This window comes from Tamandua tetradactyla, chromosome 6 (assembly GCF_023851605.1).
Source record: "Tamandua tetradactyla isolate mTamTet1 chromosome 6, mTamTet1.pri, whole genome shotgun sequence".
Taxonomy (NCBI): domain Eukaryota; kingdom Metazoa; phylum Chordata; class Mammalia; order Pilosa; family Myrmecophagidae; genus Tamandua; species Tamandua tetradactyla.
Genome location: NC_135332.1, coordinates 43,746,186 through 43,771,271, shown reverse-complemented (window position 1 = coordinate 43,771,271; position 25,086 = coordinate 43,746,186). Strand labels below are relative to the sequence as shown.

The following is a 25,086-nucleotide window of genomic DNA, read 5'->3' as shown; positions in this document are numbered from 1 at the left end:
GAGACTGGTACAAGAGCCACTGTTATAGAAAAGAAGCATGCACTTGTGAATTTGGATTATTTCCACCATTAAGGCTGGGAATTTTTCATTTTTTAAAATCTGCCTCTTTTTGGTACACAGGTGATTCAGTGGTAGAATGCTCGCCTTCCATGTGGGAGACCTGGGTTCGATTCCTGGATGATGCACACAACTCCCCCCCCCCCAAAAAAAATCTGCCACTAAGTGCCTAGGGGTTCCTCACCTGTCTCATACTGAATGAACCTCAAATTTTATATTTAAATACAACCTTGGATTTTGCCACTGTTTTAGGATAAGGATAAAACATGTTGATTGACTCTACCCTGCTACTGCTGTGACCTACATTGGAGTACTTTTTGCCTATAACTCTGGTGTTTCTAGCATTTACTCTTCAGGCCCTGGTGGTACCCCTAGGAGCTAGGACTAAGCTTAGCTGTATCTCTCTCTCCCTAGGGTTCAATGAAATTTCACTGCAGAAAGTCTCCACTGCGCTATGCTGACATCTGCCCTGAACCTTCACCTGATAGTGTTACAGGCTTTAACCAGATTCTGCTGGAAAGACACAGGCTGATCCAAGTGTGAGCTCTTCTTACCCTCTTGCTCACCTGGCTGGGTGATCCTTGGTGCCTCTGTTCCTAGAAGGCCTTTTCCTGCCAGCTGCCTTGCCAAAGATGCTTAGTCAACACACAGCTGCCAAACTGTTCTCACAGCATCTACAAATGGACCTGAATGTGCAATGGCTCCAGCCTCAGAGCCAGGGGTGCAAAAGCTGGTGCAAACCAGGATCAAGAAGTCTCAGGGCTATGAAGAATGTCAAATTTCACTACACTCACAAAAGGCAAGCCAGCAGTAGACAGGACTGTCCCAAAGTGTTATCTGTCACTAGAGCTGAGCACTCTGATTCTCCACAAGCATTCAGGCAGCCTAAAATTGGCTATAAAATTTGGGCTAGGAGAAACTTTTCATTTAGTTCCTTTAATGAAACTTTAATATGTAACAAGTGATTTATTTAATACAACATTAAATGAGTAAATCATAAAACAAGAATGAAACAATGCAATGTATAATAGAATGTCTTGATTTTATTTAATAACAAAGCTTTTAACTCCGATGGGTATAAAAGTTGGTAAATATCAGACATAAATGTTATCTTAACTGTTCTTAAAATAAAACACTTAGGAACAACCACATGAATTTCAAGTTTTCTCTCCACAAAGGATTTGTGACTTTGAGTTCTTTCACTCGCCTAAAACATGAGTCCAGAGTCCACACTGATGAAGCTGAAGACTTACTGCATAACACAGGTCAGCCCCTGGAAGTCACCTGTCTCTGCTTAGGGCTCCAGCAGGGCCTCTTCCCACACGAGCTGGTCTCTTGAGAGGAGGGGACAGGCTTTGGGAGTCAAGCATATGCTTCAGCAAAACAGCATAATAATCTTAAGAAGACTCATTCTGGGCTGGTTCCACAATACTTAAACAGCAGTCTGCAAACTCCACAAACAAGGGTTCTTGCATATAAGCTCTCATGAGCTTTGCTTTGTTGTCCCCCTGATCGAGGCTGATCATCAACTGTCGAAGGTGTGGATTGAGCAATAAGCTTCTTAATGTTGCAGATTCCCCTTAAAAAGTAACAACAAAAAGCCAATGTGAGTTTTAAGTGAGAATATTTCTGGTGGATAGCTGGAAGCTAAATGTTTTAAATCATAACCTGAAAGGATGTTCCATCCCCTTAACTCAGAGATTAATCCAATGCTTCACATATAAACAAGTGAGATCAGGAATATTAAATGATATCCAATTTTCAATGCAATAAGATTCCTGTTCTTGATATCTGTAAATATTGTAACCTCATGCCACTTCAGGTAGAGACAAATGTTTTGTCAGCACAAGTACAATAAAACTGAGGGACCCCTAGCTAGACTTAAAAAAAAAAAAAGAGAGAGAGAAAGGATGGAAATAAACAAGATCAGAAATGAGAAGGTCATAACCATGGATCCTGAAGAAATTTTAAAAATCCTAAGAATAGGATTTTTATTTTTGGCAACTATATGCCAAAAACTAGACAACTTAAACATTTTAAAACTGTGTGAGACTAAAGCAAAAAATGTTTATTTGGTACAAAATTTATATTTTGACTAGTGCAGTTCTTAATATAACTTATGTGGACAGCTTAATTGAACATCGTAACTACCTGAAACCTTGAGTAGGGCATGATATTTTCTAGGTTTGTCCAGAGCAATGCCTCAATAAATCCCAGAAGGATTTAAACAATGAATAAAGTATCTGCAAAGTCCCCTTCGGGGAATGGTGAGAAAGGGGGAAAATTCAACTTCCCCAAGTGGAGAATTCTTAATATTCTCACAAGCAGTGGGGACAACCAAAGCAGTAGGCTGAGCCCCCAATCTTGGGGTTTGTTCATATGAAACTTAACCCCGCAAAGGATAGGCTAAGCCTACCTAAAATTAGGCCTAAGAGTCACCCCCAAGAGAACCTCTTTTGTTGCTCAGATGTGGCCTCTCTCTCAGCCAAAATGACAAGCAAACTCACCACCCTCCCCCTCTACAGGGGACATAACTCCCAGGGGTGTGGACCTTCCTGGCAACATGGGACAGAAATCTTAGACTGAGCTGGGACTCAGCACCAAGGGATTGAGAAAACCTTCTCGACCGAAAGGGAGGAAGAGAGAAATGAGACAAAATAAAGTGTCAATGGCTGAGAGATTACAAACAGAGTCGAGAGGCTATCCTGGAGGTTATTCTTACACATTATATAAATATCACTTTTTTAGTTTAGGTGTAATGGAGAGGCTGGAGGGAACTACCTGAAAATGTAGAGCTGTGTTCCAGTAGCCATGTTTTTTGAAGATGATTGTATAATGATATAGCTTTCACAATGTGACTGTGTGATTGTGAAAACCTTGTGTCTGATGCTCCTTTTATCTACCTTATGGACAGATGAGTAAAACATGGATTAAAAATAAATACATAATAGGGGGAACAAATGTTAAAATAAATTTAGTGGATTGAAATGCTAGTGATCAATGAAAGGCAGGGGGGTAAGGGGTATGGTATGTATGATTTTTTTTCTGTTTTCTTTTTATTTCTTTTTCTGAATCAATACAAATGTTCTAAGAAATAATTATGATGATGAATATACAACTATGTGATGAAAAAAAACCAGACAACTGAAATGAAATGGACAAATTCCTAGAAACACATGAATTATCTATACTGACTTAAGAAGAAATAGAAGATTTCAACAAACCAATTACAAGTAAAGAGATTCAGTCAGTTATCAAAACCCTTTCCACAAGAAAACCCAGGACCAGACGGCTTCACGGGAATTTTTTTTTTTTTTTTACATGGGCAGGCACCGGGAATCGAACCCGGGTCCTCTGGCATGGCAGGCAAGCATCCTTGCCTGCTGAGCCACCATGGCCCACCCTTCACGGGAATTTTGTCAAAGTTTCCAAAAATAACAAACACCAATCCTGCTCAATCTCTTCAAAAAAACTGAGGAAAAAGGAATACTACCTAGCTTATTTTATGAAACTAACATCACTCTAACACCAAAACCAGATAAGGATGCTACAAGAAAAGAAAACTACAGACCAATCTCCCTAATGAACATAGATGCAAAAATTCTCAACAGAATACTGGCAGATCAAATTCAGCAACACATTAAAAGAATTATACGTCACAACTGTGATGGTCAGGTTCACGTGTCAACTTGGACAGGTGATGGTGACCAGTTGTTTGGTCAAGCAAGCACTGGCCTTTCTGTTCCTGTGAGGACATTTCATGGACTTAAATCATAACCACACTGGTTGCATCCACAGCTGATTACATTTGGAGTTGGCTAAGGGGGGTGTCTTCTGCAATGAGTGACAATCTAATCACTCAAATGCTTTTTAGAAGAGAATCTCTCTACTTCAGCCAGCTAGGCTCTCCTGGGGAGTTCATTGAGAACCTTCACTGAAGCTGCCAGCTCGCAGCCTGCCCTACACATTTTGGACTCTTGCATCCCCTTGGTTCTGAGACATTTTTACAAATCTCATATTGACAGATATCTCCTGTTGGTTCTGTTTCTCTAGAGAACTGTAACTAATACAACAACCAAGTTGGTTTACACCAGGAGTGCAAGGGTGGTTCAACACAAGAAAATCAATCGACATAATACAACACATTAACAAAGCAAAAGGGGATCACATGATCATATCAGTCAATGCCGAAAAAGCATGACAAAACTCAGCATCCTTTCTTGATAAAAACACTTTAAGAGATAGGAATCAAAGGAAACTTTCTCAGTATGAAAACCCATAGCCAGCATCAAACCCAATGGTGTGAGACTGAAAGCATTCCCCCTAAGATCGGGAATGAGACAAAAATGTCCAATGTCACCATTCTTATTCAACATTGTACTAGAAGTCCTAGCTGGAGTGATTAGACAGGTGAAAGAAATAAAAGGCATCGAATGCAAAAGAAGTAGTAAAACTTTCATTATTTGTAGATGACATGATCCTGTACTTAGAAAATCCTGAGAGATCTACAACAAAGCTACTTGAGTTAAAAAATTCAGCAAAGTGGCAGGATATAAGATTAATGTACAAAAATCATTAATATTTCTATGCACAAACCATGACCTGAGGAAATAACTAAGGAAAAAATTCAATTCAAAATAGAGACCAAAAGAATCAAGTATCTAGGAATAAGCTTAACCAGGGATGTCAAGGACTTATACACAAAAAACTACAAAAAAACTACAAAACACACTGCTAAAAGAAAAAATTGCCTAAATATATGGAAAAACACTCCATGTTCGTGGATAAGAAGGTTGAACATCATTAAGATGTCGACTCTATCCATACCGTATTACAGATTCAATACAATACCAAGAAAAATCCCAAAAACCTACTTTGAAGACTTAGAAAACCTAGTTATCAAATTCATTTAAATGGGAAAGAGACCCAGAGTAGCTAAAGATATCCTAAAAAAAGAAGAGTGAGGTGGGAAGACAATCACATCCTGACTTTAAAGTTTACTATAAAGCCACAGTAATCAAAACAGCATAGTATTGGCACAAAGATAGATCTATCAACCGATGGAATGGAATCGAGGGTGTGGAGATAGACCACCAAATCTATGGACAATTGATCTTCGATAAGGCCCCAAAATCTACTGAACTGGGACAGAACAGTCTTTTCAATAAATGGGCATGGAAGAACTGGATATCAATAGCCAGAAGAATGAAAGAGGACCCTTACCTTATACCCTGTGCCGGTTTGAATCTGTTGTGTGTCCCAGAAAAGCCAAGTTCTTTAGTTCTTATTCATTATTGTGGGTGGGAGCTTTTTAGATGATTTCCATGGAGATGTGTCTCCACCTATTCAAGGTGAGGTTGCTTACTGGAGCCCTTTAAGAGGGAACCATTTTTGGAAAAAACTTTAGGACCCACGCAGAGACCTTTGGAGATGAAGAAGGAAAACACCCCAGGGGGAGCTTCATGAAACAAGATGACAAGAGAGAAAGCTAGGAGACTTTGCTGTGTGCCATAACAGTTGAGAGAGAAACCCTGAACTTTATCGGCTTTTCTTGAGTGAAGGTTAACTTCTTGTTGGTGCCTTAATTTGGACATCTTCACAGCCTTAGAACTGTAAACTTACAACTTAATAAATTCTCCTTTTTAAAAGCCATCCTGTTTCTGGCATATTGCATTCTGGCAGCTTGCAAACTAGAACACACCCTATTCAAAAATTAATTCAAAATGGATTAAAGACCTAAATGTAAGAGCCAATACCAAAAAATTTCTAGAAGAAAATGTAGAGAAACACCTTTAAGATCTAATAATAAGAGGTAGCTTCTTAAACTTTACACCTAAAGCACAAGCAGCAAAAGCAAAATTAGACAAATGGGAAGTTCTTAATATCAAGAGTTTTTGTGCCTCAAAAGATTTTGTCAAAAAGGTGAAGAGATGCTCCTTTTATCTACGGTATGGACAGATAAGTAAAACATATGGATTAAAAATAAATAATAGGGGAAACAAATGTTAAAATAAACTTAGTAGACTGAAATGCTAGTGATCAATGAAAGGGAGTGCTAAGGGGTATAGAAAAAAAATAGGGGAAACAAAGGCTAAAATAAACTGGGTAGATGGAAATACTAGCAGTCAATGAGAGGGAGGCATAAGGGGTATGGTATGTATGAGTTTTTTTTTCTTTTTTCTTTTTATTTCTTTTTCTGATTTGATGCAAATTAAGAAATGATCGTGGTGATGATATTGTGAGTTTTTGATTATATACAAAGAATGGAATGATCATAGGGTTAAGAATGTACATGTTGGTATGTTAAAAAAAAAAATTTCCAAAAGCCTTTTTTGCAGAAACTAAAAGGTCAGTCCTCAAAAACAAAAGGTGAAGAGAAAAAAAATTTAAAAAAAAAGGTGAAGAGGCAGCCAAGCCAATGGGGAGAAAATATTTGGAAACCCTATACTGGATAAAGGCTTGATTAGCCATAAGGGGAATGCAAATCAAGACAACTGTATCTCACACCTCTAAGAATGGTTGCTATTAAACAAACAAAACTACAAATGCTGGAGAGGATGTGGAGAAATAGGAATACTTATTCAGTGTTGGTGGGAACGTATAATGGTGCAGCCACTGTGCAAGACAATTTGGAGATTTCTCAGAAGACTAAATATTGAGTTGCGCTATGACCCGGCGATACCAATGCTTAGTATACACCCAGAAGAGCTGAAGGCAGTGACACAAACAGACATTTGCACAATGATATTCAGAGCAGCACTATACACAACTGCCAAAAGATGGAAACAATCCAAGTACCCATCAACAGACGAGTGGATGAACAAAATGTGGTATATACATACAATGGAATATCATGCAGCAATATGAGGCCCCAAAGCATATGACAATGTGGGTGAACTCTGAGAACATAATGTTGTGTGAAATAAGCCAGGCACAAAAGGATAGATACCGCATGATACCACTATTATGACTCTGGTAAAGACCAATGAAAACTGTCTAAAGCTGAGAGCGCTGCTGTTTGTACAACAAAGTGAGGTTACTGTAAGACACAGTTTATTCTGGACGTTATCCATGATGCCTACGAGGGAGCCAAAGGGTACAATGACTGAGAAGCAGAATGACAAACTGTGATATATTTTTATGATGGAATGTGGTACAGCTACAAAAAAAAAAAGGACGTCAAGAAGCATGCAATGAACTGAATAAACCTTGGGGACAAAGTGTTGTGTAAAACAACTCAGAAACAAAAGAACAAATATACAAAAGTCTCTATCAGAAAACACTGATAAGAAAACTGGGGCCTACATTGTAAGCCCTTATAGCAGCCACACTTAGTCTGAAGTTGTAAATGTATTTCTGGATGCTCAGAGATGCTAAGCTATATGTGTATGAGCTGGTATTTCCCTGGGACTGTGAGTAACTCTGTGACACCTGGAACCCAGAGATGGAATGCTGCAGCCCTGAAGGTTAGTACAGCTATGTACAATAACTGGTAAAATAACCAAAAGGAGATCAGGCCCCAATTAGAGTTAAAAGGGAGCCAATCTGGCAGAGGGTATGGTCAATCAGAATACAGGGCAAATGATGATAGTGTATGTACTCAAGACCTTCACCTACTGTGTGGGACCAACGGCAGAAAGATTTATTATATCTAGAACCTAAATTTTCTGTAATGCAGGATCAAAATCATCCTCTCTGGATAGCTCATTTGAATGACACAGACTCCTGGGGTCCAGAATGGGAACGAGGCTTTGTAGTTCTATGTAGCTTAGTGTAATGCTGGGACACATCTCAAACTGGTGGGCTGATAATTGGGAGGTGTTAGTGTTTCCTCTTGAGGGTCAAAAGGAAAAAGATCATATATATATATGATCATGTATATATATATATATACACGGAACTACTGAACTTTCCAACTGGAAGGCCCTGGGTACCCTCTCAACCATGAGGGAATCCCAGGAAAATGGGCCAGGCCCTTGATATCCAGGCTTGCCCTTATGAAATGTGTTTCTGTCGGGGAGAAGTTAAGATTGCCCAAGGCAAGGCCTGGGAGTTCTTTCCAGGTAGTCCCTTTGTTGCCCAGATGTGGCCTCTCTCTCTCTCTCTCTAGGCCCAACTCTGCCAGGTAAGTTATTGGTCTCTCCCTGTGTGGAACATGACATTCATGGGTGAAGGTCTCCCTGGCACTGTGGGGCACGGCTCCTGGGGATGTCTGGTCCTGGCACCATGGGACCTACAATGCCTTCTGGACCAAGGGGAAGAAAAGAAGCATTAAACGATGCCTAATAAAATAAGGAATCAGTGGCCAAGAGAGATCAAGTGGAATCAAGAGGCTATTCTGGAGGCAACTCTTATCCAAAATTCAATCAGATAGCATTGACTGCCATAGTTTGCTTAACCCCAACCTGCACCATTCCTGTTTGATTTTTCAGAACACCAAGAGATCAAACTGAGACTCTATAAAGATTCCATATACTCAGTTTGCCTTCCTGGAACCTATAATTCCCAGAGGATTCCTAGATCAGATAAATCCTGAAACCCAGAAGGACCAGGCTCTCCAACATTATCAATGAATTGCATCCCCTTCTCCTATAGTGCGGATACCCCTTCACAACATGAAAAAAGTCAGAACAGGCGTTATCCAGGGATCCCTATGGATTGGGAGAGGTATCAGGGAGGAGGAGGAGGTATGACAGACAAAACAGGATTTGGCAAACAAGTACGACTGCTAAATCACTACATTAATATTCCATCTAGCATCTGGTGTTTAGGAGCAGGTAGAAGGAAAAATGTGAGGTGGTGGAATGGTAGTCCATGACAAACTCTGTGATCTGTTCTGTAACTATTTGAAGTGTGCTCTGAAAATGATTCCTTCTTTCTTTCTTTGTTTTGTACATGTTATCTTTCAAAATAAAAAATGTTGAAAAAAAAGAGGTACAATAAAAAATCGTATTTAAACTAAGAGATACATATTTTATTTTCTAACTGTAGGCATTTTGTCCCCACTTTAAAATTTGGGAAAAAAGGGTTTTGAACTGTGCTTTCTTTCAATTAGTAAAGAAATTTTTTTGGTGTAACATCTCTATAGAATTTGACCACCTCTGAGTGTACAATTCAGTGACACTACTTTTGAAGTGTTGTGCTGCCACTATCACCTTCCATTTACTAAAACTTTTTCATCACCCTAAATAGAAACTCTTTACCCATTAAAGAATAATTCTCCATTTCTCTTACCCCCAGCCCTTGGTAACCTCTAATATACTTTTTACTCTGTCAAGTTTACTTACTCCAGATATTTAATATAAGCAGAATCAAAGTTGTCTTTTTGTATCTGACTTATTTCACTCAGCATGGTATTTTCAGAATTCCTCCATGTTTTAGTACATATGGGAACTTCTTTCCTTTTTATGTTTGTTGGTTACACCACATCTTGTCGGTATCCATTCAGCCATCAATGGACAATTTAAAATACTGTTTCCACCTTTTGGCTAATATGAACAATATTACTATAAATACTGGTATACAGGGCGGTGCAATTGTGGCCTAGTGGCAGAAATTCTCTCCTGTCATGCCTGAGACCCGGGATTGAGTCTCAGAGCCTGCCCATGCCAAATAAATATATAAATAAATAAAAATAAACTAAACACTGGCATACAATTTTTTTTTTAAATAAATAATCTCAACAACTTTCTTTGTAGAAATGGAAAAGCCAACATGGGTAAGGCAACCCTGGAAGCCAAACCATCTTTACAAGGAACCAAGTTTGAGTACTCACATTTCCCAATTCTAAAACTCACTCAAAGCTACAGTAATCAAAATAGTGTGGTAGACCAATTGATTCTTTTCCTTTTCTTTTTTTTTTTTTGCAATAGGGGAGTAACTTAATAAATAAATAATGGAATATTACAATCATTAAAAATCACATTTTCAAAAAAAAATTTTTTAATCACATTTTCTAATTTTTATAACAGCTTTAAGATATAATTTACATACCATAAAATTCACCTATTTAAATATTTTTAGTATATTCACAGAGTTATGCAGCCACCACCACAATCAATCTTAGAGTATTTCACCTCAAAAAGAAATCTCCTATACTTTAGCTATCACTCACTAATCCCCCAGCACTTCCACCATAAACAACCAGTAATCTACCTTCTGTCTTAATATATGTGGCCACTATGGATATTTCATATAAATGGAATTATATATTATGTGCTGTGTGTGTGTGAATAGCATCTTTCATGGAGCATGATGTTTTCAACGTTCATCCACGTTGTAACATGTATTAGTACTTCGACTCTTTTTATGGCTGAATGACATCCCATTATGTAGATATAATAAAACAATTTGTTTATCCATTCATCAATTTGTGAAAATTTGGATTGTTTCCATCTTTTGGTTATTGCAAATAATGCTATGAACATTTGTATAAAAGTTGTTGGTTGGACATATATTTTCATCTCTCCTGGGCTGATACTTAGAAGTTCAGAGGAACTGCTAAACTGTCATTCACAGAGTCTGCATGATTATACATTACCACCAACAATGTATGAGGGTTACAATTCCTCCACATCCTTATAAACACATTTTATAATCTGATTTTTTAAAACTACAGATTGCAGCCATCCCAGCAGGCGTGAAGTGGCATCTCGTAGTTTTGATGTGCATTTCCCTCATGACTAGTGATGCTGAGCATCGTCTCATGTGCTTATTGGCCATCTGCAGATCTTTCTTGGAGAAATATCTATCCAGAGATCTTTTACCCTTTTTTTTTTTTAAACATGGGCAGGCACCGGCAAACGAACCCAGGCGTCCGGCATGGCAGGTGAGAACTCTGCCACTGAGCCACCACCGCCCACCCCTTTTAACCATTTTTAAATTGGATTGTCTTTTTATTATTGAATTGTGTTCCTTTATTATATAATCTAGATACAAATCCTTTATCCACTGTATGATTTGCAACTTTTCTCCCATTCTGTGGGTTGTCATTTTGCTTTGACAGTGTTATCTGAAGAGCCAATTTTTAAAATTTTGATGACATCTAATTATCTAAGTATTTTTAGCTTGTGCTTTTGATGTCAATCTCAGAATCCACCGCCAAATCCAAGATTAAAAACATCTATTCCTATATTTTCTTCTAAACATTTTATAGTTTTGGATCTTATATTTACATCTTTTATCCATCATGAGTCAATTTTTTGATAGAGGCTGAAGAGTCCAACTTCATTTTTTGTATGTGGCTGTCTAGATGTCCCAGCATCATTTTTTTCCCATTTCAAACCACCTTAATATGTACAATTCAGTGATATTAATTATAGTCACAAATATTGTGCTTCCATCACCACCATCTATTACCAAAATTTTTCATCACCCAAACAGAAACTCTGTACCCATTAAATATTAACTCCCTATTCCTCACTTCTCCCAGTCCCTTTCTGTCTCTAAAATTTGCTCATGAGTACAATAATATGGTATTTTGTCCTTATGTGCCTTGCTTATTTCACTCCAACACAATGTTTTCAAGGTTAATCTATGTTGTACCATGTATCAGAACTTCATTCCTTTATATGGCTGAGTAATATTCCATTCTATGTTATACACCATATTTTCTTTGTCCATTCATCTGTTAATGGACATGACTTGTTTCCGCCTTTTGGCTACTGTGAATAATGCTGCTAGGAACACTGGTGTACAGATGTCTTGTTTGAGCTCCTGTTTTCAATTCCTTTGGGTATTTACCTAGGAATGGAATTGCCAGGTCATATAATTCTATATTTAACTTTTTGAAGAATAACAAAACTGTTTTCCACAGTGCCTTCACCATTTTTCATTCCTATGAGCAATACACAAGTATTCTAATTTCTCCTCATCCTTGCCAACATTTGTTATTCTCTGTTTATTTATGAATAATCACCCTAGTGAGTGTGAAGTGGTATATCATTGTGGCCCCAATTTATGGCCAATCAATTCTTGAAAGGTCTACTCAATGGGGAAAAAACAGTCTCTACAACAAAGGATACTGGGAAAACCACATATTCATATGTAAAAGTATGAAGATAGACTCTTACTTAACACCATTTATAAAAATTAACTGGAAATGGACCAAAGACTTAAATATAAGAACAAAAACTATAGAACTCCTATAAGAAAACATAAGGAATCATCTTTAGGACCTTGTATTAGACAACAGGTTCACAGACTTTATACCAAAGCACAAGCAACAAAAGAAAAATTAGGTAAAGGGAACTCTGGCAAAACTAATTTTGCACATTAAAGGACTTTATCATGAATGTAAAAAAGACAACCTATGCAGTGGGAGAAATATTTAGAAACCATAGGCCCAGTAAAGGTTTAATATCCAGAATATATAAAGAAATTACACAACTCAAAAAGACTTTTAAAAAATGGGCAAAAGACTAGAATACACATTTCTCCAAGGACAATACAAAAGTGACCAAAAGGCACAAGAGAAGATATTTAGTAACATGATACATTACTAAGTCTAAGGCACCCTGGAAAACCATAAAGGTGACTAATTCTGAGAGACAAAAGGTCAAGAAAAGATTGAGGAAAGGAAACTTAAACCAAGCCTTGAAAGAGGAGCAGAATTTTCCAACCCAAAGGCCACCAGGAGGATTCTGGGTAAAGGGAATGTCGCTGCAGGCAGGCTGGGAGCTGTAAAAGCTCAGCATGTGTCAGAATGGCATGGCGAGAGAGCAGGCACGTATGCCATGCTTAGGTATTCAATTAATAACTTTTTAAAAATTGTATGACATACAACAGATTAAGCATATCTCAATGGCTGACAAAGGAATAAGCAAGTATAGCACAAACTTACCCAGATTCTTCAAGTTCTGAAGGGAAACTCGATCCTCCTCTTCATCACTATTGAGAAAATCAGCTATAGATGAGTCATCATCTAAGGAAAAAAAACAGCACAGTAAATGCTTACGAATGAAAAGAAAGCCTCGACACCAGATTTCAAAAACTACCCCAACAGATAAAAAAATGTACGTGTACTCACACAATGATGATGGGGTATACAAGTAGGCACAGATAAAACCAAAAAACAAAAAACCTGTTCTCTGGGATCTGAGACTATACTAACACTCCTCTTTTAAGAATGGGAAAGAAAATAAAAACAGCAGAATTGGTGACTTTAATTTAATAAATGCATCCTAGTGCTCACACACTATACATGTTTCCCTATGGTCTTTGGACTTGAAGTCTGATTTTCCAATTTTTATCTTCCATCTTCCTGCACCATGGCTCTAGGCCTATCATGGACCAAAAACCTAGGTCCTCTGAAAACACTTGACAAACAGAATCCCATTCTTTCAAGTATTTGCAGAAATTGCTGGCACTTCCCAAAGCCAACCTGGAAATTTCTCAAGAAGCAGAATTGGCCATCCCTTTGTCCTGGATGTTGAATACCTCTCTTGGGGCACCAACAGGTACTGCTTTCAGAGCCTGGCTTGGTGCACAACGCTCAGCAGGGATCAAAGAAAGGTTGGATGGACGGACGGACAGACAGATGGATAGATGGATGGAATGACAATCCAGCACTACTGCAAGCTGTAAGGAGCCCCCAGCAGAGCAAAGTGAGCTAGGCCAAAGAGGAGTCTCCCGCCTGGGCCTAGCTCAGTTGAACTGACAGCCACATCCACAGTCACACCCAAGAAGGGAGACAGGAAGGCTCCCAACAGCAGTATCCACCCCACACCCTAAACCACTGCCATAGCCTTTCATCCCATCTACTCCCTGCCCCTATTTTCTTTTTGTACAATGCCTTCTGGATGCTCAATCAATGCCACTCATTTCAACACAGCCCCCTCCTGGAGCTCAGGCTGAGGAAACTATTGCTCCTTGCCTTCGCCCAAGTCTCTTCTTTTCTTTCAACTTATTCTATTTGAAGCATCTTTCTAGCTTTATTTAATCAACCATCTCACCTTTGTCTTCCACAGATGTTATAGTTCTTGCAGGAACAGCTGAACTTATTTTCTTCTTAACGCAAGTTCTGGGATTGCACTGCTCTGAAAGACACAGAAATCTCAGGCATACACCACCTTCATTTCAGTGAAAAGGGTGTACCTCCCCACCAAGAGAGCATCTAGACGGGAGGGCCTACGTCTGGGGTAGGAATGTAGGTGGGGTGGAGATGGATGTGAAGGATGTGAGAGATCAAAACAAGGAGCAGCACAGAGAAAACCATAAACAGCCCTGAGCCTGGCAGAAGATCAAAGGAGGTGGAGCTCATTCACCAAGAGCCCAACCGATCTGTCCTGCCCTACCTAATACAGGGCTTTCACCCCGATTAAGTGGTAAAATGACTTCAGACAATTTTCTCAGCAAGTTCAGGAACAAAATTTGCAATATACTGTGCACCACTGGGAATACATAGATGAAAAAGCCACCAGGCCATCCTTGGAGGGGTTAAGCCTTATGGGATAACTATTCAGTCATTAGATAACTCTATCACAGATGACAGCTAGAGATATGGATAAGTTAAGAGTGTCTGGCATATGAACCCCTAAGAGGGTACAGAGACAAGACCAAGTAGACGGGGGAGGAGGCTTTGCCAGGTGGGAAGAAAAGTATTCCCGGAAGACGGAAAGGCCTATGCCTGATGCAGACACCTGAAAAAAGGTCAGGTACAGAGAGATGGTGGTGAAGAAATGCAGGTGACTGGCAGGAGAGGCCTGGCTGGTGACAGGGGCACAAGAAGAGGAAGCCAGAGCTGCCATGGGCAGGAGCTTCATCTTTCTTCCCAAGACCAGCGGCTCTAAGCAAGGGTGCTATTGGTGTGCAGGGTGGGAAGGTTTTCAGTGGTGCAGGACAGTCTCACACTGCAGGATGTTTATTCAGCTCCCAGCACCAATTACCAAGCCCTCCTCAGCTGGGACAACAAAAACACTAGAACAACAAATGTCCCCTAAAGAGAGCAGTACCCAGGTTAAGAACCAATGTCCTAAATGCTTGGGAGCCAGAGAGTTTTCAACAAGGCAGTGAACTGCTCAAATTCACATTTCCAGAAAAATCACCCTCGCAGCAGAAGGGGCACATGGTAATGAACTCTTGGGTACTCTAGGGGTTCCTGGAGGGATCTCACAGGGCCTCGGTACAAGAGGGAAATGATCAGGACCCCGGTTCCCAACCCTGTTTCTAGCAGAGCAGCTCTACTGCCTTCCTCCCTTGAGCTGTAAGGTTTTTTTTAAAAAAATGCTCCAGAGATATTAGGGGGAGAGAGGGGGCCTGTCTAAAGCCTACTGCTGTGAAAGAAAGACTGGAGAGGATGAGCCTAGAGTCAAAACAACCAAGGAGGAACTTTAACACAAGAGTCCACAAAGTATGAAGGCATAGGAAAGGATCCTTGAAGACAGAGAGGAGGAGCTTGACATGACTAGTAACCAATATGCTGTGAGAACTGATGGAAAGGGATCTAATCGGGTAGGCAGTGATTTCAACAGCTGCCATCGAGTGAGCACTTGCTAAGCACCAGGCACTAAAGCACCCATGATGTGAGGACTATTAATTCCACTTTATTACAAGTTTTCTTGAAATAAAGAAACTTGTTTAAGGTCTTTGGTTAGTACGTGGCAAAGGCAGAATTTGAAGCCAGGTCTAACTTAAAGGCAACATAGTGTGATACAAGTAAGGAACACGGAGGTAAAATGAAGGACAGGTGGATATTTCAGGTAAGTTGTACCTGACCCCAAAAGAGACATTTGTTTTTAAGCTTCAAAAAGACGCTGGATAATGGATATTAGCAACAGAAACTCAATATTGTAAATAATACTATTGAACTGTACACCTGAAAGTGGTTAAAATGGGAAATTTTAAGAGGTATATGTTACTATACTAAAAAATTACAAAAAGAGATTGGAGTCACAGACATAGGTATCACACACACAAAAATGTCAAAAATTAAAGAAGACCACCTAGGAATAAAGTCAACGACAGAATCCCAAGAATGAGTTTAGAAACAGGCAAAGGGAGAGAATCAGGCAAAAATTCTGAGAAACAACATTTAGAAAGGGAGAAGAGAATCCCAGAGAGCTATAGGTACCTCCCCATTCAATGGAGGAGAGCATCAAACAGAAGTCAAGCATGATAGATATTTACAGAATCAAAAAAGGTGGCAAAGTGTCCAAAAGGGAGCAAGATGGCAACATAAGACACTCCAAGGTGCTGTTCCCCGACAGAATCTTTGAATTAGCAAAACTGGCAGAGCAATCTTCCTCAGAATTCCAGAAAATAGGAATTAAAGGGTTAAATTAACAGCCAGTGCCAAATGAAGAAAATACAGCTTTAAAAACAGTAAGAGAAGCTCTTGGCACCCTTGCTGGCTTCCCCCACCCCCACTGTGGTGTGAAGCCGGCCTGTGCTCTGTTAGTCCCTGGCCATGTGCTGGAGGGAAGAGAGAAAACGCTGTGTATACTGTGGTACCAGTATGTCACTAGCAAACACCCCTTCTTAATAAAACACAGTAAGAAAACCAGTAATAGGAGGATACTTCCTCATCACGATAGAAGACGTATATGAAAAACATCACACCAGTGAAAGACTGAAAGCCTTCTCTCTAAGACCAGGTACAAGACAAGGATGCCCAATGTCTCCATTGTTACTTGATCAACAAGCAAAAATTAGTAGTAATTAACAATCTACACACTATTCTACACAATAATGAATAATCAGAAAAGGAAATGGAGAAAAAATTCCACTTAGGATAGCAACCAAAAGAATCGATGATCTAGGAATAAATTTAACCAAGGAATGTAAAGTATTTATACAAAGGAAACTACAAAACAATGATAAAAGAAATCAAAGAAGATGTAAAAAAAAAAAAAATGCAAGGATATTCCACAATTGTGGACTGGAAGACTGTACGGTTAATAAACCAAAATTACCCAAAGCAATTTACAGATTTAACACGGTCTCAATCAAAACTCCAATACTGTTTTTTCCAGAAATGGAAAAGCCAATCATCAAATTTACATGGAAGGGTAAAGTGCCTTGAACAAACAAAATATTTTGAAAAATAAGAACATAACTGGAGGACTCTCACTTCCCAATTTAAAAACGTGTTAAAAAGCTAAAGTAATCAAAACAGCAAGGCAGTGGCACAAAGACAGAAATATAGGCCAACGGAGTCAAACTGAAGTTCAAGAAAAAACCTTCACTATGACCAACAGATTTTTGACAAGGGTGTTAAACCCATTCAATGGGGAAAGAACAGTCTCTTTAACAAATGGTACTGGGAGAACTGGATATCCATTTGCAAAAGAATGAATGTAGACCCCTACCTCACATTATACACAAAAAAATCTATTCAAAATGGATCAAAGAACTAAATATACAAGAACCAAAACTATGAAATTCCTAGAAGAAAATCTAGGAAAGTACATTTAGGACCTTGTATTAGGTAATGGTTTCATACATTTTGCACCAAAAGTATGTGTAACCAAAAAACATATATATATATATATATACACACACACAAATGGTACTTCATAAAAAAAATTTCTGTGCATCAAGGGGCTTCATAATGGAAGTAAGACAACTTACAAAATGTGAGAAAACATTTGGAAACCATATACCCAATTAAAGGTTTAATATCCAGAATATATAAAGAAATCCTGCAACTCAGCAGCAAAAGGACAAACAACCCAATTTTTTTAAGTGGGCAAAAGACAGATTTTTCTCCAAAAAATACACAAATGGCAAAAAACACATAAAAAGATGCTCAACATCATTTAGTTATTAGGGAAATGCAAATCAAAGTCATGAGATGCCATTTTATACCACTTGTTCTAGTTTGCTTGCTGCTGGAATGCAATATACCAGAAACGGAATGGCTTTTAACAAGGGGAATTTAATAAGTTGCAAGTTTACAGTTCTAAGGCCGAGAAAATGTCCCAATTAAAACAAGTCTATAGAAATGTCCAATCAAAGGCATCCAGGGAAAGATACCTTGGTTCAAGAAGGCCGATGAAGTTCAGGCTCTCTCTCTCAAGTGAGATGGCACATGGCGAACACAGTCAGGGCTTCTCTCTCGGCTGGAAGGGCACATGGCGAATACGGTGTCATCTGCTAGCTTTGTCTCCTGGCTTCCTGTTTCATGAAGCTCCCCGGGAGGCGTTTTCCTTCTTCATATCCAAAGGTCGCTGGCTGGTGGACTCTCTGCTTCGTGGTGCTGCAGCATTCTCTGCTCTCTCTGAATCTCTCATTCTCCAAAATGTTTCCTCTTTTATAGGACTTCAGAAACTAATCAAGACCCACTCAGATGGGTGGAGACATGTCATCCCCTAATCCAGTTTAACAACCGTTCTTAACTAAATCACATCAACCAGGGAGATGATCTCATCACAGTTTCAAATATACAGTATTGAATAGAGATTATTCTACCTTTAAGAAATGGGATTTATATTAAAACATGGCTTTTCTTAGGGGGCATATACCCTTTCAAACCAGCACATTCCACCCTCTGGCCCCTAAAAAAGACATGTTTTTCCCATATACAAAATACATTAATTTCATAACAATATCAGATATCCTTAAATCTTTCAGTAGCAATACAAACAAAGTATCAAATTAGAGACAGTATAAAATCTCATCAAATCAGTTACAGGCGTGGTCAATCCTAAGGCAAAATTCTCTCCATTTGCTCTAGACCTTTGAAAACTCATAACAAGTTATTTGCTGCCAACATACAAAGAAGGAACATTCACAGGATACACAGACACATTTCCATAGGGAGGAAGGAACACAGGGGTCACTGGACCCACACAGTTTCAAAAACCCGCAGGGCAAAGTCCATTAGATTTCAAAGTCTGAGACTCATTTATCCTCAGGGCTTTAGAACATGGCAGTCCCACCCGTTCCAAATGCCTACGCCTGCCTCTCTCTGAATGCAACCTTGGGGGATATTGGGGAGACCACCTTTCTCTCGGCTCCACCCTCTCCAAGCATTGGGGCCGCACCCGGGCTCTCTGCCATCTACGGGGCACACGCTCAACCCCTCCATGTGGTGGCAGCCAGGCTCCCCCCAAACCCCAAGGAATGTGCTTCACCTTCTCCAAGGCCTGAGGCGGCATGACTCTCCCACTGCAACGAGGTGGAAGGCCCATTCTCTGCCTTTGGGGCAAACTCACCCTCTCCACGGGCTTGGGTGGGTCCACTCTCCTGGCCCGAGGCTTCTTGACTTCAGACCTCAGCCTCCACGGTTTTGCCTCTGAAGTTATTTTTCCTCCAATGTGTCCCTTCTCTGAACCCCTCAGTCCAGACTGGCAGCGGCTCTGCTTATACAGGTCCCACAGCACTCTCGTTGGCTTTCTATGCAGTAGCCTTGGATCATGCCCATCAGACATAAGGAGTTTCCACAAATCTTTCCTGGATAACTCCATGTCCGATCCTGACTTTCTCTGAAATGGCTGGCTGGTTCCACATTTGGTTAAATCCACACTCAGGGCACTATACTCTGGAGTCTCCCTTTCTGTAGGCCCAGAATTTTCCAGGACCTCAATTTCTAGTTTCTTTTTACTCAAGAGTTCAGTTCTCAGCTTATCTCTTTCCTTTCGCATTTCACTATAAGCTGTGAGGAGAAACCAGGCTGCACTTTCAACACTTAATTTGGAGATCTCTTCTGCTAAATATACAAGTTCATGGCTTTTACAATCTGCCTTCCAGCCAAAGCCACGAGTCAATTTTGCCAGATTATCTGCCATTTTAAAACAAGGCTCACTTTCCTTCCAGTCTACAATAACACGTGCTTCATTTCTGTCTAGGGCCTCATCAGAGGTATCTTTAGAGTCCACATTTCTCCCAACAGTCTCTCCAAAGCATTCTAGGCCTTCTCTATCAAGCTTCTCACAACTCCTCCAGAATCTTCCCCTTATCCAATTAAAAAGCCGTTCCAACATGTTTGGTATTTGCAAACTGCAGCAGCAGCACCCCACTCTCCGGTACCAAAATCTGTTCTAGTTTGCTTGCTGCTGGAATGCAATATACCAGAAACGGAATGGCTTTTAACAAGGGGAATTTAATAAGTTGCAAGTTTACAGTTCTAAGGCCGAGAAAATGTCCCAATTAAAACAAGTCTATAGAAATGTCCAATCAAAGGCATCCAGGGAAAGATACCTTGGTTCAAGAAGGCCGATGAAGTTCAGGCTCTCTCTCTCAAGTGAGATGGCACATGGCGAACACAGTCAGGGCTTCTCTCTCGGCTGGAAGGGCACATGGCGAATACGGTGTCATCTGCTAGCTTTGTCTCCTGGCTTCCTGTTTCATGAAGCTCCCCGGGAGGCGTTTTCCTTCTTCATATCCAAAGGTCGCTGGCTGGTGGACTCTCTGCTTCGTGGTGCTGCAGCATTCTCTGCTCTCTCTGAATCTCTCATTCTCCAAAATGTTTCCTCTTTTATAGGACTTCAGAAACTAATCAAGACCCACTCAGATGGGTGGAGACATGTCATCCCCTAATCCAGTTTAACAACCGTTCTTAACTAAATCACATCAACCAGGGAGATGATCTCATCACAGTTTCAAATATACAGTATTGAATAGAGATTATTCTACCTTTAAGAAATGGGATTTATATTAAAACATGGCTTTTCTTAGGGGGCATATACCCTTTCAAACCAGCACACCACTAGAATAGCTACTATTAAAAAAATAATAACAACAAGGGAGTGATATAAGATGGCCAATCAAGAAGAGGTTGGGCTCACTTCTTTCCCAGAAAAACAACTAAGAAACAGGCAGACACTGTCCAGAACAATGGTTCTGGGGCTCTGAAGAGCAGGGGGGTTCTCTGCAACACCCAGGAAAGGGCCAGAGAAGCTGCAGTGAGAGACAGTAACCCCTCAGCCCTAGGTCCTGGAGCCCATCCCCACTCTTTGAGCAGAAAGCTTGAGGATCTCTGGTCTCTGGTGGGCAGGCAGCTACAGATTGAAAGGGCAGCAGAGGTCCACTTTCGCAAAAACAGGATAGATCACAGTCTAGCACTGTTCCAACTTCTGGCTGGTGAATTTGGACTGTTGGGACCTGGGTTTCAACCCACCTGACCTGGCTACATCACTGTCTGGAGCCGGAGTTAAGAGCAGTCTGCCTTCTGAGGGCTAAGGGGAATAGGCTGACAAAGAGCGCCATCTGCTGGCAGGCATGGAAAGCTCCTGTTCCTTTGGGGAGCAGAATTAGAGGTTTTGGGGGTCCTTGCCAGACCGCCTCCCCATGGCCTTGTGGAACTGGTGTTCCCTGGCCCAGATCTGGTTGGGTAACACAGATGACTAATCAGTATAATACTGATACTAATACGTGTCAAAGAGCATTAACACAAAGTCAATCAACAACAAAAACTTAGCTGAACTATATAATCTGATGGCCTTGATTCTTGAAGATGATGGAAAAATTATAAAGCTTTTAAGGTGTGAACATGTGAGTATGAAAACCTTGTGACTGACACTCCCTTTATCCACTGTATGGACACATGAATAAGGAAAAAAAAAGACAAAAAAATAAACAGGGGAGGAAGGGGATTATGGAATGTTTTGAGTGTTCTTTTTTTACTTTTATTTTTATTCTTATTTCTATTGTTTTTGGAGTAATAAAAATGTTCAAAAAGCTATTGTAATGATGAATGCACAGCTTTATGATGATACTGTGAACTATTGATACTACACTTTGGATGTTTATATATCAACTAAAAAATCTGTGAAGGGGAAAAAAAGCTTGACAAGAGAGAGAAACCAACCTTCAGAGTAAACTCACAAAGATAATCCAATGCTCACACTACACCAAAAAATGACAAGCATCCCCCCAAAACAGGAAGATACGGTCCAAAGGAGTAAACAAAAAAGTCAGATGAGATACAGAATTTCAAACTAATCAAAGATGCGCAAAAGAATCCCCTAAACCAATTCAGGGAGACGGCTAAAGAGATACAGGAATAGTAAGAAGACACTAGGTGACCTTAAAGAATTTGAAAGTATGCAAAGAAAAGTAAAAGATCTCATAGAATGTATAAGATGAAATTTAAAATGCAGAAGAGGGGTCATGGTGGTTCAGCAGGTAGAGTTCTCGCCTACCATGCCAGAGACACAGGTTGGATTCCCTGTACCTGCCCATGCGAAAAAAAAAAAAAAAAAAAAGCACAAGAGGCAGAAGAAAAATCAGCAAGTTCAAAGAAAAGGCACCCTAATTCAAACAGAAAAAAGAAAGCGAAAAACTGAGCAGGGTCTCAGAACTGAGACAACACAAAGTACACAAACACCTGCATCATGGGTGTACTAGGAGGAGAATAGAAAGGAAAAGGAGAAAAAGGAATATTTGAGAAAATAATGGCCACAAATTTCCCAACTCTTATGAAAGGCATTGATAATCCACATGTAAGAAGCACAATGTACTCCAAACTGGGTAAGTCCAAACAGACCTACTCCATGACACCTACTAACCAGAATGTTGAATGCCAAAGATAAAGAGAGAATTTTGAAAGCAGAAAGAGAAAAGCATTTCACTACATACAAGACATGTCTGATAAGAATAAGTGCCAATTTCTCATCAGAAACCACAGAGGAGAAAAGGCAGTGTACGAGACATTCAAGATACTGAAAAACAAAAACTGCCAGCCAAAAATTCTCTATCCAGCAAAACTGTTCTTCAAAAATGAGGACGGGGTGCATGCGTAGTTCAGTGGTAGAATTCTCGCCTGCCATGCAGGACACCTGGGTTCAATTCCCGGCCCATGCCCTCCCCCTCCCCCTCCCCCCCCCCAAAAAAACCAAAAGCAAGTAAACAAACAAGAACAAAAAAATTCAACAAATGGTGCTGCAATAATGGGGTACTCACATGGAAAAAGAATGAACTGACCCCCAACATATAGCATACAAAACAAAAAAAGAGAGCAAGTTTAAGATATTCACAGGTAAGCAGGTGCTGAGACAGTTCATTAACAAAAGACCTGTCCTACAAGAAATTCTAAAGGCAGTCCTGCAGGCTGTAATGAAAGGAGACAGGTATGGAGGAGAGTGTAGAAATGATTTTTATTTTTTATTTATTTTTTTTTTTAGAAATGATTTTTAGTAAGGATAATTAAAAGGGTAAAAAGAGAGACAAAAATAAGGTATGATATATAAAAGCCAAAGTACACTGATGAAATAATAAGAACAAGCAAATTCATAGTCAAAAACAAGAATACAGTAAACCAAGGATTGGCATGGGGGTAGGAATGGGGAGTCAATGCTTAAGTGGCAGAGTTTCTGTTTGGGATTCTAGAAAAGTTTTGGTAATGGAGGTGAAGGTAGCACAACACTGTGAATGTAATTAACAGCACTGAATTACACATGTGAATGTTGTTAAGAGGGGAAATTTTAGGTTGTATATGTTACTAGAATGAATTTTTTTAAAAAAACCATAGGACTATACAACACAAAAAGTGAACCTTAATGTAAACTATGGACTATGGTTAATAGCATAACTATAATATTATTTCATCAATTGCAGAAAAGTTTCCACATGAATGGAAAGTATTAGTAATAGGGAAAACTGTTGGAGGAGCTATATGTAAACTCTATTTTCTGCATGATTTTTCGTAAATAATGTATCTAGTCCAAAAAAAAGTGTCCAACAGATACGGCTGTTCGAAAGTTTTAGTAAAATAACTCTTCACTAAATAAATTTAAACGTACCACTTAAACACTCCCTGCAGTAACAACAAAAACAAAACCAAGAGATTTTGTCTACAAAGACCCCAAGAGGGTTCTGGCGATGTAAATGATGGTTTTATCAACCATAAAACGGAATAACCTGCAGTCCTTTAAACAAGGTAGAACTATATGCATTGATTTTCGTAAGTATCAAACATATACTACAAAATCAAATAAAGATCCAATTGTATACGCTCATTGATGAGATTAAAAAAAGCTTTATATTGGTACAAGAATTGAAATTATCTGAAAGAATCTATGTCAAACTTCGTATTGCAATTTTTACTGGATGGTATCATTGCCTAATGAGTTTTACTTTCTAAACTACTCGACTTTTTAAAAATAAAATGCAGGATATATTCTAACTTTAAAACAGATATATAATATTAAATGTAGAAAGCCACCCAAAGCAACTGGAGAGCAGTAATTGAATTTTCTACAGGTGTATATTACTTTCAATCACACAAACTAAAAGTTCTTAAAAGATTTGTTAGCACATACACAACCATGTACTTGTGAACGCATACACATAGGTAAACACTTTTCAACTATACAGAAATGTGCTTATATCCTACATATAACTTGGTTTTTTTCTCTTGATAGGTTACGGGCTGCTTGCCTTGTCACTTGTAAACAGGTTTATCTCATTGTTTCTAAAAAAACACTACTTAAAACAACGAAAGTGTCGTAGGTAATCTCAGCGAGGGCAGTTTCGGCCACATGGAGAGGGGCTGCGGGGCTAAGTGAGAACGTAAAATGAAGAAACAGCTAGGGTAGCCGCCAGAGACAAAGCTCGAGGGAGCAAGTTCCCGCGCAAACCGAGAGGGAGCCCCGCGACAGGAAAGCCTAGGGAGGGACCAGGCGCGGAGAGGCCCGGACAGAGCGCAGCTTAAGGGCCGAGGGCTGAGGTGGGAGCACCCGAGCCTTCCCTACCTTTGTGCTTCCGGAAGCAGGTCAGCGAGCAGCTGTAACAACAGAGACCACACGCGGCTTCAGTCCCGGAGTAAACGCGGACGCCCCCCAACTCTCCAGCCCCCGCCCCAGCTCTCTGCGCCCTCCACACCCACGTCCTCCCTGCTCTCACTAGGGCACGCGACAGCCCGGGCAGCGGTATTTGGGCTTCTCCAAGCAGATCACGCAGACGATGGTGCTACAATTCAGCGACGCCATGGACTCGCAGACGACTTATTTCAACCCTCCGGGCCGCGAGAGCGTCAGCGCCCTTCTGACGCAGCACGTCCCACGTGCACGTCTTTTTCTCCATTTCCTAAACCAGGACCAATCAGCGCTCGGTGCTTACTAGAAGACAAGAGCAATCGATGATCCTGTT

General features: G+C 40.0%; 2 protein-coding genes across 8 annotated transcripts in view; one reads left to right on the top strand and one right to left on the bottom strand.

Moving 5' to 3' along the window:
* MYO19 (myosin XIX) overlaps positions 1 to 1,293 on the top strand; it is a 57,364-nt gene extending 56,071 nt beyond the window's left edge. For 4 of the 7 annotated variants that reach the window (XM_077165040.1, XM_077165039.1, XM_077165041.1 and 1 more), the window contains one exon: positions 472 to 1,289. In XM_077165040.1, coding sequence (XP_077021155.1) covers positions 472 to 600 — 129 coding nt within the window. In that variant the 3' untranslated portion in view covers positions 601 to 1,289. Of the gene's footprint in view, positions 1 to 471 lie in introns of all 7 variants that reach the window. The other 3 variants (XM_077165042.1, XM_077165043.1, XM_077165044.1) reach the window with 2 other exon arrangements.
* On the bottom strand, positions 1,073 to 25,008 carry ZNHIT3 (zinc finger HIT-type containing 3). The gene is made up of 5 exons (XM_077165049.1): positions 24,841 to 25,008; positions 24,690 to 24,721; positions 14,010 to 14,093; positions 12,899 to 12,979; positions 1,073 to 1,636 (listed from the first exon to the last, which is right to left on the bottom strand). Exons 1-5 carry the CDS (start codon positions 24,924 to 24,926, stop codon positions 1,455 to 1,457), a joined length of 465 nt encoding a protein of 154 aa, XP_077021164.1. The 5' UTR covers positions 24,927 to 25,008; the 3' UTR covers positions 1,073 to 1,454.
* Between the last annotated feature and the right edge of the window lie 78 nt (positions 25,009 to 25,086).

Excerpts from the sequence above, each read along its gene's own strand:
- ZNHIT3 (XM_077165049.1), bottom strand. The coding sequence starts at position 24,926 with ATGGCGTCGCTGAATTGTAGCACCATCGTCTGCGTGATCTGCTTGGAG. Across the intron at positions 14,094-24,689 it reads CTGCTTCCGGAAGCACAAAG|AGCAGTGCAATCCCAGAACT; the intron begins GTAGGGAAGGCT and ends TGTGTCTTTCAG. Across the intron at positions 12,980-14,009 it reads AACATCTGTGGAAGACAAAG|ATGATGACTCATCTATAGCT; the intron begins GTGAGATGGTTG and ends TTTTTTCCTTAG.